The following is an 18,190-nucleotide window of genomic DNA, read 5'->3' on the forward strand; positions in this document are numbered from 1 at the left end:
ATGCCTCAGCTTCCTCTGTCATATCAGAGGGTGGCCTTCACCCAAACGTGATTGGACCCTCAGGCACGTGGTTGATGAACAGAACCCCACATGATTCAAGCGGGTGACTAAGGCGAAGATGGTGGTCTTATTTGAGTCTAGCAAATCGTTCTGTAACTTTAAACATTCCCGATTTACCTGTTTGGCTCGTTCAAATGCGTAAATACCAGGTTTGCTTGAATAATAATGCCTATAGCATTCCCAGTTTTTGCTTTAGTCCTTCCTGTCTTCAAAGAGCTTTCCTATCCACGGTCTCCCGGATGCTGAGACAACCCAGGGAAGGCGGCAGGGCGCACTTGATTAAACCAGTGGGCTCAGGGAGGTCAAGCCACACAGCAGGGCTGGCACCTGTCCTTCTCAGCCAGGTACGAGTTCTATATTCTGCTAGTTAGCCCGCTATAACAGAACTCTTTGCCAAAACCAACTGGTTTACCAAACCCCCACACATTCGTTATCTCAAAGGCAGGTTCATCTCGTCTTATAAGAAGTGCACCTCCCCCTACGAGCCGGTGTTATGGTCTCTTTAGTTCGATGAGAACCAAAAGGAGAATGTCTCGGAAAACCCAAAGTGGAAACCTGACCCAAGGTCAAAGAACCTCTAAGCGAGTCAACATTCCAGTTGTGGTCTTAGCTGCTGCCACATGTTCCACCAAGCCCTTGTGTCTCTCAGAGGGAGACACTCTGTTCGAAGGTTCGAAGGAAACAGAGGTTGGGGTGGTAGGCCTGTGAAACTCAAGTCCATTGCCTCTGGAGCGCACTGGGACAAAACTCCACCATGCAGGGTGGCCACAGGACCTTACTCTCGTCTAAGATATGAGCCGGGTGGGCGACATACCAAAAGGGGACATTCCTGAGCCCATAACAAGAGGGGACTCCAGCCATTCCTGTAACAGTCTACAGCCAGATTCACACCGGTCACCTTCGGCACAACCCCAAAGGGGGTGTCCATCCAGCCCACCAGTCCTGCAGAGGGTACGCTCGGATCAAAGAAGAGCAAAGAGGATGTGGCTGTCTCTGGTCAGTAGTCACTGGTCCCTAACTCAGCTGCGCATGATTCTCACCTGCCACCTTAACTCTGAACCCCCAAACACGCTCACACACCCCTAACGGGCTCCTCTGTTCCACCCCCACACTGCATCCCTTTGGTCTGGGAGGGGGCCATTGTTCAACGTGCTCTTCCGTTCTGGTCATGCTACGGAAGAATGTTCTATGTCAGAGTCCAGGGGGGGAAAGAAACCAGCTCAGCCAAAGGAAAAGCAGAAATGAAGCAGGGGCAGAATGTGGGCGAAGAGAAAGGGAATAACACAGAGAGCAGGAAAAATGGGACACGGAGGTTTCCTCACCTCAGACAAGCACACTTTGATTTAAGTCCATATACACTTTTGGGGAGAGGGAAACTCTGAATTGACACTCAGGGCAAATCAGGAGATTATTCATCTTACAAAAGAATTTGGAATCCGATTCCTTTAAATAGCAGTCTCTCCTAGTGCGTTTAAAATAGGATTCCATTTACAGAAGTGTGATTTACACAAAACCACATCTGTTACATAAGGCTCGGGGAAAATAGCTCTCTTCCCATGTAGTCTGGCCAACGACAGAACTGGCCCCGTACAGATGGTCATCTATTTTCTTCTCAAAGACACCCAGCCCAGCTCTGCGGCACCTCTTTCGATATTTCCCCTGATTCTTAGGGACCATCCCAATCTCTCCCAGTCTTCCCTAAACTCAGGGAGCAACTGCTCCAAAATCTTTACACATTCATTCGACACACATTTCCCGAAGGCCTATCGCCTGCTGGGCCCTACTCCAGGAGTATAATTGTACACCCAAACCGACATATTTCTGCTCCATGGATTTTTTTTAAATGATTTTATTTATTCATATATGTAAGAGAGTGTATGAGCAGGGGGAGGGGCAGAGGGAGAGGGGACAAGTAGACACTCCACTGAGCTAGGAGCCTGACGGATGACGGACTCAGGGCTCAATCCCATGATCCTGAGCCATCCACAGTTGGATGCCCAACCGACTGAGCCACCCAGGCACCCCTGCCTCATGGACCTTACATGGACCTTACATTTGAATGTGAGAGACTGACGGACAGCGAACCACTCAATAAAATCCACGGTGTCTGAGATGGTGACAGGTGCTAGAGGACCAGGAACGGGGTTGGTCTCATAACCTTCCATGGGGTCACCAGGGAAGGCGGCACTGGAAGGTAATAGAGTGATAAGGAAGCAGGTCTGAAAGGCGCCTGGGGGAAGGGTTCCAGGCAGAGTCCACCGGGCAGGAGCCCTCAGGTCGGAGGAGGAGAGGCCGAATCACAAGGGGTCACGGGGGCCACTGCAAGGACCAGCTTGTGTTCCGAGGGAGCCAGGAGCCCCTGGGAGCTTTTGAACGAAGGGTGACATGATCAGTCTCCTTTCTTAGGGGACGCCTCTGACTGCTGTGCTGACACTGCGGGGACACGCAGGGAAGCAGAGACAACAGCTGAGATGTGGCTGACTTAATCCAGGGCAGAGATGATGGGGGCCCAGACCGGGCTGGCCGCGGTGGGAAGTGCTGGCTGAGATGTGGACGGATTTGAATATACGGAGAAGGCAGGGCTGACGCGGGTTGCTGCTGACTTGGATGTGGGGTGTGTGGACGGAAGGAAGGAGTCAAGGCTAGGAGTCAGGATTATTCACCAGCGCGATGTGTGGGACCGAGCGGTCATCAACAAGACAGAGAACCAAGGGAGGAGAAGGTCTGGGGCAGACAGGAGCTGGTCGGGGGGCATGTGACAAGGAGATGCCCATCAGGCACCAAATGGAAATCAAACTGATGGGGGGTGGAGTGGCAGAGTGCGATCCTGGAATTCGCTGGAGGTGCGAGCTAGGTCGGGCGGTCCGGTAGCCATCCACACGTAGAGATGGGGTGTAAGGATGGGGAAGACCTCCAAGGAGTGAGTGCGGAGGAGACCTCTGGGGACAGCCCGAGGACACCAGACGATCAAGAAAGAGCTGGGGGGCAGTGAGAAGTGGAAAAAGCAAAGAAACAGCCCACAGGGAGAAGGAAAGCCAGGAGTGTGGCACCCCAGAAGGCCGACGACAAAGCGATGCGTTTCGGCAGGGAGCCGTCAGTGGTGAAGGCTGCCGACAGACCAAGCAGATGAGAACTGAAAAAAACGGCCCCACTGGGTTGAACATCGTGGTAACCTTTAGTGGGGCTTTCTGGTAGACTCTGGAAGGGGGCAGAGTCTGAAGGGGGATTCAGAGACAAGAGGAAGGGGAGCTGGAGGCAGATGCCAGCAAGGGAGCGGAGACAGGAGGAGACAGGGGTCCACGCCGCCGTGTTTTTCACGGGAGGAATTACAACGCGTTTGTGTGGATCAGAGGGGAAGGAACGGAGCATCCCTGGAAGGGGGAGGGGCTCTAACGCACAGCAGGAGCTGGCCACCCCGGCGAGCACCAGCCCGGGTCACCGAGTATGGACACAGGTGTCGACAGATGGCCGGCCGGGGCTTGTGCAAGGGTTCTGGGGATTGCATCTCTTTTCACAGTTGAAACAGGAAGCACGGTCTGGGGCTGAGCGTGAGGGCAGGGGAGGAGAAGGCACGGCAGTTGTCTAGGAAAGTTGGTCGGGGAGTTGCTGCACGGAGCAGGGGAGGGCACAGGCCTGCCAGGGAGCAGCCGTGAAGGCCCATGAGGAAAATACGCAGCCAGCCCTCTCTGCCTCCTCATTCCCCAGCCAATCCCCCGACACCCCCTCCGTGTTTCTCGTGCTGACTCTTGTCCTCCTCCCCACTGCCTTAGAACAGCCGGGACCTCCACGGAATCGATACCCGTACCCTTGGTCACTTCTGTGTGCTTCTTTTTCAACGAGGCCTTTCAGAAGGGAGACGTGAAATTGACTGGAGCTCGCGTCGGCAGATGTGCGTGTTGGAGGGAGCGGGGCGGGGGCTGGAGTCTCCTCGAAGCAGAGGAAGCATAAGGCAGAATGTCCAGACACCCCCTCAATTCTTCTTTCAAGTTCCTTCTACGCCCCCCCAACCCCCACCCCACCACCTTAGGATCTCGAATTTCCTTATCTCAAACGCAGATTGAATAGTCTCTACCTCATTGTGGTTCAAGCTCTGATTCTCTCATTCAATGAACCTTTCCAAAGGCCTGTAACAGATCCCAGACTCATTTGCACCCATTATGTCCTTTAACCCTGTGGTCACACCAGGGCTGCTACCTCCACTCATGAGATGGGGAAACTGAGTCTTAGAACAGTTAAGTGGCTTGCCCAGCTAGCCAGAAGTCCTGACTAGCTAGATGACCCGGCTGGTAGAGAGCATGGCCCAGGATTTGAGCCAACATGTTGCTTCGGGTGCAACCTCACTGATCCCAAGCTCTGTGCTGGGCCTGGGAAGGGCAAGTCAGACTCCTATCCACTGAGAGGACACACAGGTCTGTGTCAAGCCCTCACTTCCAGGAACTGAAGTCCTTCGCAACACACAACCAAAGCCCAGCCACACAGATCTCGGGTCAGAGCCAAAGAGAAAGAAAGGGCAGGGCAGGGTCTGGTCACCCTGCGGAGGCCAAGGAACGTCCTGGCTGGCAGGCAGGAGGCCTGATGCGATACCTCTGGCCCAGAACCCTGGGAGTCCTAACGCTCCGGGGAGGAGCTGCGAAGCCCTTTGCAAAAGGGGAGAGGTGGTGGTTGCTAATTCCGGAAGTGGATTTCATCATCATCATCGGGGCTCTGATAGGACTTCCTCTGAAAGCAGAGTAGCCAAGAACTCTCACTTCCGTTTCTCAAGTGAAGGAGAGCCCCTCCTTAGGGAAGTAGGGGGTAAGAGCCTCTAGGTTCAAGAGGGGCAGGGTCACCCCAAGGGCCCCAGGCAGCATGAACCCTGGCCTAGGCATGCAGGCCTGACATCCCACTATCCTCTGGGCCTCCAGAGCTCCTGGGAGCTATGAATGGCCAGGCCTCTCTCCCCAAAGCACAGCTCCAACCACACCAGGCATGTCCAGGGGCTCGCCGCTGAGCACGGGGAAAATGTTCCACTCAAGGCTTTCGGGATCTGGCCCCTGCTGGCCCCCATTAATTTAGTCATCCGTGGCTTTATTCGCTCACGAAATTCACCCACCAAACATATATTGAGCACCTATGCGTCAAGCGTTGTACTAAATTAATTCACAGATGAGTCAGATGTAAGTGCTCTGTATGCACAGCCAGTGAGAGAGGAGATCCTAGTGCATGCAGAATGGGGGGGGTGGGACAGGGTATCTGACCAAGACTTGCAGTAAGAACCATGAACCAGACGACTGGCCTTGAGGAGGGACCCACAGGATCACTGGGGTGGAGAGGCCAGCCTCCACGCCAAGAAGTTGGGGCCAGTGCCCAGGGTGGGGAATGTGTTGCCAAGGGGGCACGCCCAGAGAGCCCCGTTCCCAGAATCACACACAACAGTCCAAGTGACCTTCCCCCTTATCAACCACTCAGTTAGAAACACATTAAAAAGGATCCTTCAATCCTTGATTGGGGTGCCTGGGTGGCTCTTGGTTAAATGTCTGACTCTTGATTTTGGCTTAGGTCACAATCTCAGGGTCGTGAGATCAAGCCCTGCATCGGGCTCCACGCTCGTTGAACAATCTGCTGGAGAGTCTCTTTCTCCCCTGACCTCGGCCCCTCCTCCCCCCAATAAACAAGTAAAATCTTCAAAAAATAAAACCCTGTTAAAACTTCTATCAATACAATGGCAATCACATTATAATATCTAAACAGGAGAAATTAACATGTTGTATGCCTTAAATTTATATAACATTATATATCAAACCCATTTCTCAATAATAAAAAACCTACAATCTTAAAGCCCAAGTATTTAAAGTGTAAAGGGGCGAACAGATAGTCAGTCTTCAATGTATGCACAAGGATGTCACCTCCACAGAGGGAAATGGACATAGTATAATGTCTACTACTAGGGCACCGATTACAATGAGATAACACGTCACCTCTACTCATCTGGAAACATGGTATTGATTGCACACGTACATGCCAAGCCTTCTGCTCTCCCCATAACCCTCCATAGAAGACGCTGTGATTGGGCACCTGGGTGGCTCAGTGGGTTAATAAGCCTCTGCCTTCGGCTCAGGTCATGATCCCAGGTCCTGGGATCGAGTCCTGCATTGGACTCTCTCCTCAGCCGGGAGCCTGCTTCTCCCCCTCTCTCTGCCTGCCTCTCTGCCTACTTGTGATCTCTCTCTGTATGTCAAATAAATAAATAAAATCTTTAAAAGAAAAAAAAAAAAGAAGAAGATGCTATGATTATCCCCACTATTCGAGGGAGGGGGGAGCCTCAGGAACCTGCCCAGGTAAGTCAGTGGTGGAGACGGACTGTGAACACGGGACCCGAGCCCTTGACCACTCTGACACACGGTTTCTGGATCCAAGACATAGTAACGGCTGAAATAAGCTTACAGACCTATGATATTGTAGGTCCCTTCTGGTTTAGGTATGTGTGTACCTGCTGTGCATATGTTGACATTTGGTTGAATCAAGTGCAAATTTGGCCACTTTGGCTTATAAAAGCAGGACTTTCATACGCCTCAAGCTAGCATGTGTCTACGTGAGTATGGGAGCGCACACACACATGCACACTGTAAGGATCTCTACCAAAGAAGCCTTGTTAGCAACAGTGTTTGGGATGCTGGAAGTGTATTCAATCTCTAGTTCTCTACACCTTTTCCTATTTTCTGAAAATACAGCGTAAGTGAAACATTTTTCGGGGGATGACCCTGTTTCGTCACTGCAGCTGCTGAAGAGCACAGATGTGATATTAATATGTATGCAAAGGGCAGGAGCCCCAGGCTCCCTAAAGCACAGCATCAGAAGCCAGGACACTCATGGCCATGTCCCCTCTGGAGCTGAGAAGCCAACACGTGGACACAAACTGTCCCATAGAGTGGGCCCCGAAGTCAAAGGGAAGAGTCCCGCTGTGGGGTTCAGGGCCTCCTGTCACACTACCCTCATTCTAGCTGACCTGACTACAGCTGAGAGGGCCTCCTACATGGTTGATGGCACCAACCACCCCCCAGCAGTGAGCCAAAGCAGACAAAGCAACTAGGGGGTCCCAGGGCACGAAGCTTTTAACCCTGGCATCCTTAGGGCAATGGTAGCCATGTCTGTGTCCCCCGTCCTGTCCCTGGGCTCACTTACCACCTTCCAAATTCCGACACAATTTATTTTGTTTACATTTACTGTTCATCTCTACACCCCATCCCCAACACACACGAGAGGTCTGCAGCATAAGGCAAGGGTTTCTGGTTCAGTGAAATGTCCCAAGTGCTTGTTAACAACACCTGCTACACAGAGAGTACTGCATTCGTATTTTTTTTTTTAAGATGTATTTATTTATTTGACAGAGAGGGAGAGACCGCAAGAAAGGGAACACAAGCAGGGGGAGTGGGAGAGGGAGAAGCAGGCTTCCTGTCTAGTAGGAGACCAGAGTGGGGCTGGATCCCGGGACCCTGGGATCACGACCTGAGCTGAAGGCAGATGCCCAGCGACTGAGCCACTCAGGTGCCCCTCCATAAAATCTTTTCTGAATAAATGAATGAACAAATGCCTAACTAAACTGTCACCTTCCTCAGCCCACCTCCTGTGCCACTTGGCAGAATGAATTATCCCTACCCCCGAGTTTCTATGCATTTTCCTTAAGTCTCTAACATGGCATTTATCATACTCTGATTGCCTCAGCTTCCTTGAAGACAGGAGCCTTCCAACTCTCCCATTCTCTGTTAGGTTCTCAGTGCCTGGCAGAGGGCCTCGGTGTGCCGACTCAGGGGACAATCCTGACAAACGTATAGGACAAAAAAAGACGAGGGCCAGGACCCCGGGGGACACTGCCCAGCACCGAGACCAGCGACTACTTTCCAAACAATCCAGCCTGAGACTCCTCTAGCAGGAGAACGCTCTTGTAGGTCCCAGAGCACGAGGCTGAACCCAGTGCTCCAAAGAGAAGTCAAGAAAGAAAGTTAATGAAACGCTCATTTCCAAAAAAAAAAAAACCCGGGTTTGCGGCTCCCACGCTCATCCTGGTCCCAGACGGGAAGCACACATCCCGGTGGGATCGTCAAGGGGGGACGGCCTCTCTCGCTGCGCCGGTTCCGCTGGAGGATGCGGGCTACTTCCACGGGGGCCCCGCACCTGGCACCACTCCTCCGTCTTTGCTCCTTCCTCTGGCCCCGCTCCTAGCCAACCTACTCAGCACGTCCTTCCGGATGTCACCATCCATTCACTTCCCACCTACGGCGCACCGGGTGTTTCCATCAATGAAACGGCTGCTCCCCTTCTTCCCCACACCGCTCAGATACCTCCTCCTCCAGGAAGCACTGACGTTCCAAAGGATTTGGATCCCGCGTCCTGGGAACTTTGCTAGCCTACACCACGGTTCCACTTCGCGCCGTGGCGCTCTCTGCCTGAAATCCCCTCCTCGCTTGCCTTGCCCCCTGGGGGACTCCTTTCCCCTCATTCTCGAGCTTTCCCCGTGAAACGCTCCTCTGGTGCCTGGCCAAGTATCCCCCCCTTCCCATGCCAGCGCCTTCCTCAAACGCATGCCCTGCGTTTTACCGCACGTACCGTAATTACTCACAACACGCCTGACGCCCTACTCGCAGGGGGGCCGTTCTGCAGAAGGACTACTCTACCCATCGCCTAAAGCTTTAAGATTTTATTTGTTGCCTAAAGGAATAAGTGAAAAACTAATAATTACAGCAGGGTTTACTAAGCCTTCCCATGTGCCAAAAATTTAAACAGGCCGTGTCAGTATCTCTTAGGTCTGCAGACACCAACTCATCCGAGGCACGGGAGGTCAATTAACTTATCATCTGGGTCGCAGTGGGGCAAGTGTGGCATCAAAATGTAGCCTCTGGCCTATATGACTCCAGAGCCCCGGGGCCAGCCTCCGGGGCAGCCTCAGGGCCCAGAAACCGCTCCCGATCCCTCGATCCTCCCCAGGCAGGGGACGGCACCTTGGAGTCCAGCCGCTGCTCACTCACAGTTACAAATGAGCTTTCTGCCCTCTAAATCCTTTTCCACTTGCCCAGAGAAAGCACCTCCAGATCAAAGAGTCATTAAGACTTCAGGGAATCGAAAGGTGACACAGGGTTTTTTTTTTCCTCCTCCCCTAAAAGACCTGTGCTTAATTTCTTTGGGGCCCTGGGGCGGCATGCGTTTTTGTCGGGCAGCTGGAATCCTTTGGCTTAGGGGCAGCTGCCAGACCACGTGCCTGTCTGGCTTTGGACTGGGACCTCTCCAGCTAGAAAGGAGACAAAGGTGGAGCGGAAACAGCCCCTGGACGTGCTTTTTGAGAAAATCACCGGCTGGGGAGAGGCGGGGGTGGGGGGGGGGTGGCGCGGTGGTAGGGCAGTGCGGAGAGGGCAGGGATGGGCAGGTCTCTCTCTGGACGGCTGAGCACGGTGGGCTCAAGTGTCCTAAAACCTACATTTGCTTCTGAACTGAGCCCCTGCCTGGCGGGGAGGCTTGGAGGAGCCTCCAAGGAAACTAAATTCTGCTCCTCGAGGCCGTTTTAAGGGAGAAAAGAATCCAGGGGAGACTGCTTTTTCTGTCACCGGCACGTGTCTACGTATCATTCAGTCAGCTCATTTCAAGGGAGTCTCTGTCTCTGCCTACAACCTGGCCGTCCTCAGCTCCAGATCTAACATTTGAATGTCTACATCCCGGGAAACACAAAATGGGGAGTATCCGATATGTGTGTGGTCGGACTGAACCGCATCCTGCTAGGACACAATCTTAGTGACACAATCAGTGACAGTAAGACTAGCCACAGGGGGTGCCTGGGTGGCTCAGTGGGTTGAGCCTTTGCTTTCAGCTCAGGTCAGGATCTCAGGGTCCCGGGATCGAGCCCTGTGTCGGGCTCTGCCTGCCTTTCTACCTACTTTTGATCTCTCTCTCTGTGTCAAATAAATAAATAAAATCTTAAAAAAAAAAAAAAGACTAGCCATAAGATGATAGTCAAAACTCTTTTCCCTGGGGGCACCTGGGTGGCTCAGTGGGTTAAAGCCTTTGCCTTCGGCTTGGGTCATGATCCCAGAGTCCTGGGATCGAGCCCCACCATCCGGCTCCCTGCTCAGTGGGGAGCCTGCTTCTACATCTCTCTCTGCCTACTTGTGATCTCTCTCTGTCAAATAAACAAATAAAATCTTTTAAAAACAGCCAAAACAAAAAACTCTTTTCCCTAAGTAATTTTGAAGGAGGCAAGTAACAGATTTCCTTCCTCGCTGGCCGTCATCCACAACCCCTGACCTTCTTCTGGGGACTGTCTGAAGAAGGCTGCCGAGCCACCATGCTCCACTGAATCTTAGGAACCACACCGGGGAGCGCACACAGCTAGGATTTGTGGACACATGTCGCTGGAACGGCTCCCCAGTGTTATGGTGATACGGCCATGCTAGATTGCAACCATCCACCCACGGGACTCTGAGCTTCCCCAAGCCTGAACACTGAGCCCGTCTCCAGGGCTGGCGAGGACTCGGAGACCAGACTCTCCCAGGGTCCCGGAGCAGCTCCAGTGGACAGATAGGTGCTCTCCCTCTCCAGGGAGCTGATTCTGCCACAGAATGCCTCTGTTATAGGGAAGCACTGGCCAGCCAACATCTAGCCTCTCTTGAAACAAATCCCACCTTCCAGAGCCCTGTGGAGCACGTGCACTCCCTCTTTGTCTCAACAGCCCTCCATGAGTCAAAGACAACCATCCGCCCTCCTGGGGCTTTCTCTTCTATAAGCTGAACAACTCCACTCATCTTGCAAGGCTGACATCCCCCTCGCTCTGCTCTGGACACTCTCTAAGTCAGAGACTCCAAACTTTTTTTTTTTTTTGCCTCTGACCATAGTAAAAAATACATTGTACAAGGCCAGTCTTTACTGACGTGCACGTGTGTATACTGTATACCTCCAAAGCCAGTTTCATGCACGAATGCTGACCTCCTCATGTAATATACCTGGATGCCTTCTTGTCGAACTCACTCGTGCAAATACTGCCCGCAACCCACCACCCCGAGTTTACAACCCAGAGCTGAAAATGTTGCCCTGGTTTCACCAAGCCGGCCACCCGTGTCCAGCCTTAACTGCTTACCTAGCTCAGACCCTAAGTGGGAAAAAGCATTCCTTGACACATGGCTATTTGCCTATCTGGGCTGCACGGACAGTCGTCGGCATCGCTCTTCCCTGTGCTGCCCCTCAGCCCAGCAAACACACGGGCACCCGTCAGCCGCAATGCACGTCGACCAGAAGCTTGCTCCTGCCCTGCCATCATTATCATTTACTCTGAACACCTGAAACACCTTTTCCCCACCCCTCGTTTGCCTGCTCAGTAAACTGGGGGATCTCAGGAGGGCAGCAGAGAAAACTGGGGAAGAAACCCCAGTTTTGAAAACAGTGGTAGGTAACTGACAAGGCATGGGTAACTGACAAGGCGTGCAGTCTGCACACAGACTGGCAGAAGCCCCCCACCCCTTGGGGCCCCCGAGGCCAAAGACCACCGCCCCTCCAGTCTGTCCTTTTTGATTGGCTTGTGTCCACCGCAGAATCAGGTCACTGACTCTTTTCCCCTCCCCCCTTATCTCGGTCATCATAGCGTACATTTTGGTGACCAGGAGAACCGGCGACAAAACCTAGTTCCACCACTTGGACGGACATCACCTTCTAAACCCCAGTTTTCTTATCTGTAAAACGTGGCTAATGACTTCTGCTCTGCCCTCCTCACAGGGGGGTGCTAAGCATGAGCAGGCTTTGTAAACTGTAGAGCACTCGGCAGATGTAAATCGTTACACAAACTATACGTTCTTTTGGAAGAATTGATGGCATTGGCTCTGTTCCCCGAAGGACAGCCCTGAATCTTCTGTGTTTGCTAAAGGCACAGACTCCATCACAGTCCCCAAAAGGCGGCCCCACTGCACCCAGGTGCCATGTTAAACAAGCTCTCCCTTGGGCAGAAATCTGAGGTCATCAAAAATTCATCACTCGCAGCAGCTGGTGGACCCGCTGTCCCCATCACTTTGTGCCTTCATTCAGAAAGAGAAGTAGAAGCGGAAGAACGGGTCCCACGAGCCGTCCGCTGAAACAGAGCCTACACTCAACTCTTCAGGCCAGTCAAGAAAATAAGGGGGTGGCGCGGGCATCGGGCCGGCTCAGTTGGAGAAGCAGGTGACTCTTGATCTGGGGATCCTGAGTTTAAGGAGCTCTGCCCTGGGTGTAGAGATTAAACAAATAAATGAACAACCAGTCAAGGAAAGGGTGTGTGGGGGTGGAGGTCAGAGTCATCTTAGATAAGACTCTGGAAACCAACATTCTCTTAAAAGCCACCACACATAAGGACTTCCTAAGCCCGTGCTTTGAAAGAATGACTTCCAACCTTCACTAGGATGCTCTAGACAGGTATAATTCTCATTTTACCGATGAGGCAAACAGGTTTAAAAAAAACAAAACCAAACAAAACAAACCACAAACAAACAAGCAAAACTTGCTCAAAAGCACGTAGGGAATTGGGTGAACTTTAATCTGCTTTTTCTCACTCGGCAGTAAGCAAGAGGATCCCCCTCTCTCCCCCCCCCCCGATGTCAGGCTCTGCCAAAGATGTGGCTGAAATGCTGGGTTTGAGGTTGACCCCGGAGCCAGTGGCCCCCAGAGTGAGGACATCAAACCAGACAGAGGGCTTTAGTGGTGGGGACAGAAAAGGAACTTCGGCCTTTGGCAGGAATGGGAAGCAGGTGCCTGTTCCCTGGGGTGGGTCAGATTCTTCTGCACAGTCTAGCGTCTGTGCTTTTAACATAGAGCTGGACAGTTGTTTCTGGACTGGTGCTTGGTGATGAAAGAGAACTTCATCTCATTTTTGTGTGGACCACACGCTAAGAGGAAAGAGGCAAGACATGTGCCTTTCCTGAGCCCCAAGTTCTCCAGAGGTTACCTAGTTCCTACAGCCCAAGGTCGGAACACCTTGGGTGGCATTCAAGGCCTTTCTGATCTGGCCCCAACCAACGACCTCAACATTTCCTGATCTAAACCTGCCCTGGCCAAATGTCCCCAGCCTCACCAGATGGCCTTGCCCATTCCTCTTCCCACACCTCTTCCAACAGGCAAAGCCTCTCACTGCTCTCAGTAGAGCAAACCCCACCCAGGCTTGAAGTCCCGGCCTCAGGCTTTGTCCTCCATCTGAACTCTGCCACCCAGTCCCTCAGCAGACCCCTATGGCCCCCGGAGCTGCGGCCTTCCGGTCGGGCCCTGCGTTGGTACTAACTGTTGCGTTGGGCTGCCTCTCTCTGGACCCCTCCACCCAGATGCTAAGGGCCCAGAGGAGTAGGAAGGCCACAGATTAGGTTCCCATGTCCCTCACATAGCACTTGCTATAGAAATGACAGGTATCAAATAAATTCTGTTGAGTTCATGAGCAGAGGGACGGACAGAGGCGGTAGAGTTAGAGGGGACCCAAAGCTCTGAAGACACACGTCTCTGAGCTCTGTAAGCTGGTCCTCATAAGGCTGTGGAAGGAATCTCAGCTCAGAGCCAGAAGGAAGCTGGGTGTGATGGGGCTCGCTGGCCACTGGGTTAGAGCTTCAGGTCCACGGTGCAGGGCAGGTGATCCTGGCCCCATCTCCAGAAAACCTGGCTGCGACTCAGCTTTCCACCTCCCCACCATCACAGCTGCAACCAGGATTTTCTGTGAAAGGTAGTTCTAATGTTGCCCAAAGAAAGTATAGGCTTTCACGGTATGCACACAGGGGATGGCGGACTAGCCTCTGAGCGCTGCCCAGCCACGGACGGCTACGTGTCTTCATGTGAGGATGGGAGCCGGCGACACTCGCATTCAGCTCCCAGCCCCAGGGCAGCGCGCAGAATGCACCTGTTTTCCTGACACAGAAGGGTCGGTTCTCACCTATCCCCTGCTCCCCATCCCACTGTCCCCTACCCAAGACAGAATGCCAAAGGCCTGGCAGGGCCAGGAGCTCACCTGCCTTCTCCATAGAAATGGTAACTTCAAAATGCACTCTCTGGGGAAACAAGCCTAGTTCTACATAAGATGAACTGAAATTCCAGTACCTTCTCTTCCCCAAGGAACAGGCAGACCCAGACCTCTTTTTTCCCCCCGGACACAAAGACACCAGCGCAGAGACCATCCATCACCAGATAACTCTCCAGCCTGACACACAGGCCCTCAAATGTTGTAAGCCTGGGGATTGCAGGGGGTGGGGGGCACTCTGGTCTAAAGCCAGGGTCAGGCTGCCTGACTACCAAGGGACGTCACAGACACCCTTAAATCTCCACTCTGAGGGGGAGCCACTTGGGACCTCTGGGAAAACCTGCTGCCCCCAGTGCTCAGAGACCCCTGAATCACATCCTGTTACCTCTGGAGGGCTGCTCCCCAATCAATCAATGAACAATGTATTCAGCTCCTACTGTGCTCCTGGAGTCTGAAGCTTAAGAGGCAAAGGTGTTTGCGGGTCCTCAGGCCAAAGCCCCTGAGGTTTACAAGTAGTCCATCTAGACTATCCCCCGTCCATGCCAAGGATTCCATTCCTGCCCCCCCCCCCCATCTTCTAAGATGGTTAAAGTCCCAGCTCCTCCCCACTACCCTTCAGGTCACCCACCTGTGCCCCCACCCTGCCCACCGGCTCAGTCCAAAAATCTTCCCACAAATCTTAAACAGGTACACAAGCAGGGGGCCCTACAGTGGGTAGGACAGGACAAGCCCCCTTCCCGCAGCCCGGCCCTCCAGCTGCCAGGCTGATTTCCCAGTTTGAGAGGAGAACTCAACAGCCCTCTCGCCGGGGTCTAGTGAGCTCTCCCGGGCAGCCCTGGTGGCAGCGCGGCGGGAAACCGGGAACCCCATCCCTGCCGGCCAGCCGCCTCCACAATCCTGGCCGGGCTCCCTCCTCCAGCACGCCTGGAGTTGGGGCCGACGAGCAGGATCAACAATCCAGAAACTTTCAATGGATCAAGCCGACTGGGAGGGAGAGAGGGAAGGGGGTGGAGGAGGACGGGGACCAGGGGAGGCTCCAGGGCAGAGCCCCTGCTCTCCACTTACCATCTTGCTCACATCCATGACCGAGGCTGCAGGGCAACCCCCCACCCCTGGAGATCCCGCTTCCCCCAAATGCTGCTCCCGGCTAATTCCGCCCGGATGGTGCCATGCTGCGGGCAGGGCGGCCGGCAGGGCCCCCGCGGACTGGGGAAGGCGGCGGCGGCGGCGGCGGCGGCGGCAGGACCGAGGCTGGACCGGAGAAAGGAAGGGAAGGGGGAGGGGAGGCGGGGAGGGGGAGGGGGAGGGGGCAGAGCGCGGAGCCGCAGCGCGCACCGGAGGCGGGGGAGGCGCGGCTCCGCGGGCGGACGGCGCGGCCGAGCCCCCAGGGGGGCCGGGGAGTCCCGCGACCCGCTGGAGGCGCTGCGGTGGGGGGCGCAGGGGCGCGGGTTCGCGGGAGCGGACGGATTCCCGGGGCCGCCGCAGCCTGCGGCCCGGGCGCGCCGCGAGGGTGTGATTTGAATAACAAAAGGTCGCTTCTCCCGGAGCCCCGCGGCCGGGATCGCCGAGCCGGGAGCGAGGCCGCCGGGCCCGCCGGGAAGTGTGTGCCGGAGCGTGAGTGTGTTTGGGCGCGCGCGCGCGGGTGCGCGTCGGGGCGGTGGGATCGGTGGGGCTCAGGAAGTGCGCGGGGAGGCGGCCGCGAAGGAGCGCGGCGGGGGCGCGGGAGCCGACATTCCAGTGGGGGCAGGGGGTCCGCTCGGCCCCTCCCCGCTTGGCTTCCCTGCACAAAGGCGGGATTCAGAGCCGGTGGTTTGCCTCCTGCGGCTAATCCGGAGGGGACGCCCGGATGAGTCTGGGGTCTGCAAAGGGACGGGCGCGCAGCAGGAAGTGGAACAGGTACCCCCGGAAGGCTCGGTGCCCCGCGCCAGGGAGCCGGAGCCAGCCCTTCCGGCGCCGAGGGAAATTGGCTCCTCGATACCGAGTGTCCTGAACGCAGCGCCTTCTCTCCAGCCAGAATCCCCGACTCTTCCACTCCTTGCTGGTCTGCCCTTAGAGAAGTGGGAGGCCCACACTCCTCTCTGCCCCAGACACAGCTGGTGGCCGAAAAGGGCTCCAGGCAAATGCTCTTCCTGGGCACTCTCTGCAGGAAAAGCCTGGACATCCAAGCCTAGGGTTTCAAGGCGAGCTGCCTCAAATGCTCTATTGAGCAGGGAGGTTTGGGGCTCACGCCAAGTCCTCAGGGACCGGAGGCCACTAACACCGACCCTGCTTTACCCAGATGCAGATGAGGAAACTGAGGCCCAGAGCGGGGGAGTGATTTGTCCCAGGTCACACACCTCGCAGGGACTGGGGTCAGGAGAATCCTGAGTAAGGATGGTGCAGCCCAAGCCAAAAAGAGCTTCCCAGGCCATCAGAGAGCAACCCTTTGCGGTCAACAGGTGATGGGACCCATCCACAGCCCGGGCCTTCTGGCCACACACCAAGGGGCCAGGAAGGTAACACTAGCCAAGTCAGTCCCCCATCAGGCCCCAGGACCTGCTGGGCCGACTAGGAAGGCCCCCTCCCCTTCCAGTCTGAGTTCTCAGTCTATGAAATGGGAAATGTTGCTCTGCCTGCCTCCTAGGGGGATGTGAGAACAGCATGATATAAAAGACATAAAAATAGGACAGGAATGTATGGGGCTTTCACTGTGGTGGTTATTTTCATTTCCTGGCTTTGGAGCCCAGTTACAGGGCTCTCGGCATCAGCTAAGGGATCTCTGGGCCCGGGTCTCTCTGTCTGTCCAACCCTGAGTGTGACCTGCCCTGTCCCAGGGCTGCCCCTGGCGAGCCCAGCTCTCGCAGCACTGTGCCCCACGTGGGGAACTCCGGAGGTGGCCCTGGTCTGCTCCAGTGGGATGGGCTCCCACAGCCCCTTCTCCTGACTCATGTCCCCAAGAGGCAGGAAGGAAGCACGCCAGCACATCCTCACCAGCCAGCACCGACCCCCAAGGTAAATGAGAGCCAGGTTATTTGCTGCCTGATTAAATGTACCAAGATCTCCTCTCCCAAAAATAAGTAAATAAGTAAGATTTCATGTGTTTAAAAAATATTACGAACTGTTAGGCCTGGGGTTGATCAACAGATCAAGGTCTCCTGGTACAGATCTTGGCACCCAAGCCAGCAAAGTCCATTTTCTCATTAAAATGGGGATCGGGACCCCTGCCTCACACTGCACACAGGCCGTAGGGTCAAATGAAAGAAATGTCTCAAATGTCACCCATAATAGGCTGAATGATGGCCCCCGAAGGTAAAACGTCCCAATCCCTGGAGCCTCTAAATACTACGGTCTGTGGGAAAGAATATACACATACGATTCGGTTTAGGATTCTGAACTGGGATGATGACCCTGGATTATCTGGGTGGACCCCAGATGCAATCACGTGTGTCCTTTTAACAGGCAGACGTGACACTCAGAAGGGATAAAGCAACATACCAGAGGCCGGAGTGAGACGGCTACAAGCTTACAAATGCTGGCTGCAGCCGGAAGCTCGTGCAGGCAAGGAACAGATATCCCCCTAGAGCTTCTAGAAGGAGGATGGCCCTGTCAACACTTTGATTTTGGCCGAGGAATACTAGTATCAGACTTCGGGGCCTCCAGGACTGGGAGGAAATAAGCTGATGCTGTTCTAGCCACCAAATGTCTGATCATTTATCACAGCAAACACAGGAAACTAATATGTTGCCCAAAGGTCAGTGAGGGCTGGTGTCATGGACGTCTTGGGGCTGCCCTCCCCACGGACTTCCTCCCCGCGGACTGCTCATGTGACAGCAGAGGCCAGCCAGGAAGCAGGCAGGTTCTCCTGAACCTGGGTGCAGGGGCGGGGGGGCGGGCAGCTGGCAAATAAGCAGGTACCCACATGCAAACATGTATATGCACAAATACACACACGCACACAGGGTTGGAGGAAACAGCATCTTTAAAGAAGCTGAGCTGCTCTGCCCTGGCCACCCCCTGCCAGGCCCACCCAGCACACAAACACCTTTGGGGGCCTGCCTTTCCTCTCACTGGTCTCGGGCAGACAGGTTCAGACTGGGAGGGGAGGTGAGGAGGAAGGCCCTGCCTGGGGATCCCCCCCTTCCAGAGTGGCTGTGCCATGAGGCACCCCGTGAG

At 54.6% G+C, this 18,190-nt stretch overlaps 1 protein-coding gene across 2 annotated transcripts in view; it reads right to left on the reverse strand.

Annotated features, from left to right (window-relative positions):
- Positions 1-18,190, reverse strand: part of HIP1 (huntingtin interacting protein 1) — a 139,805-nt gene that overhangs the window by 63,231 nt on the left and 58,384 nt on the right. The window contains exon 1 of one of the 2 annotated variants that reach the window (XM_004761644.3): positions 15,104-15,278. The exons of the other annotated variant lie outside the window; for it this stretch is intronic. Coding sequence (XP_004761701.1) covers positions 15,104-15,121 — 18 coding nt within the window. The 5' untranslated portion in view covers positions 15,122-15,278. Of the gene's footprint in view, positions 1-15,103; positions 15,279-18,190 lie in introns of those variants that run through there. 2 annotated transcript variants of the gene reach the window in all.

Source organism: Mustela putorius, unplaced genomic scaffold, assembly GCF_011764305.1.
Source record: "Mustela putorius furo isolate JIRA1106 unplaced genomic scaffold, ASM1176430v1.1 tig00000139_pilon_pilon_pilon, whole genome shotgun sequence".
NCBI lineage: Eukaryota > Metazoa > Chordata > Mammalia > Carnivora > Mustelidae > Mustela > Mustela putorius.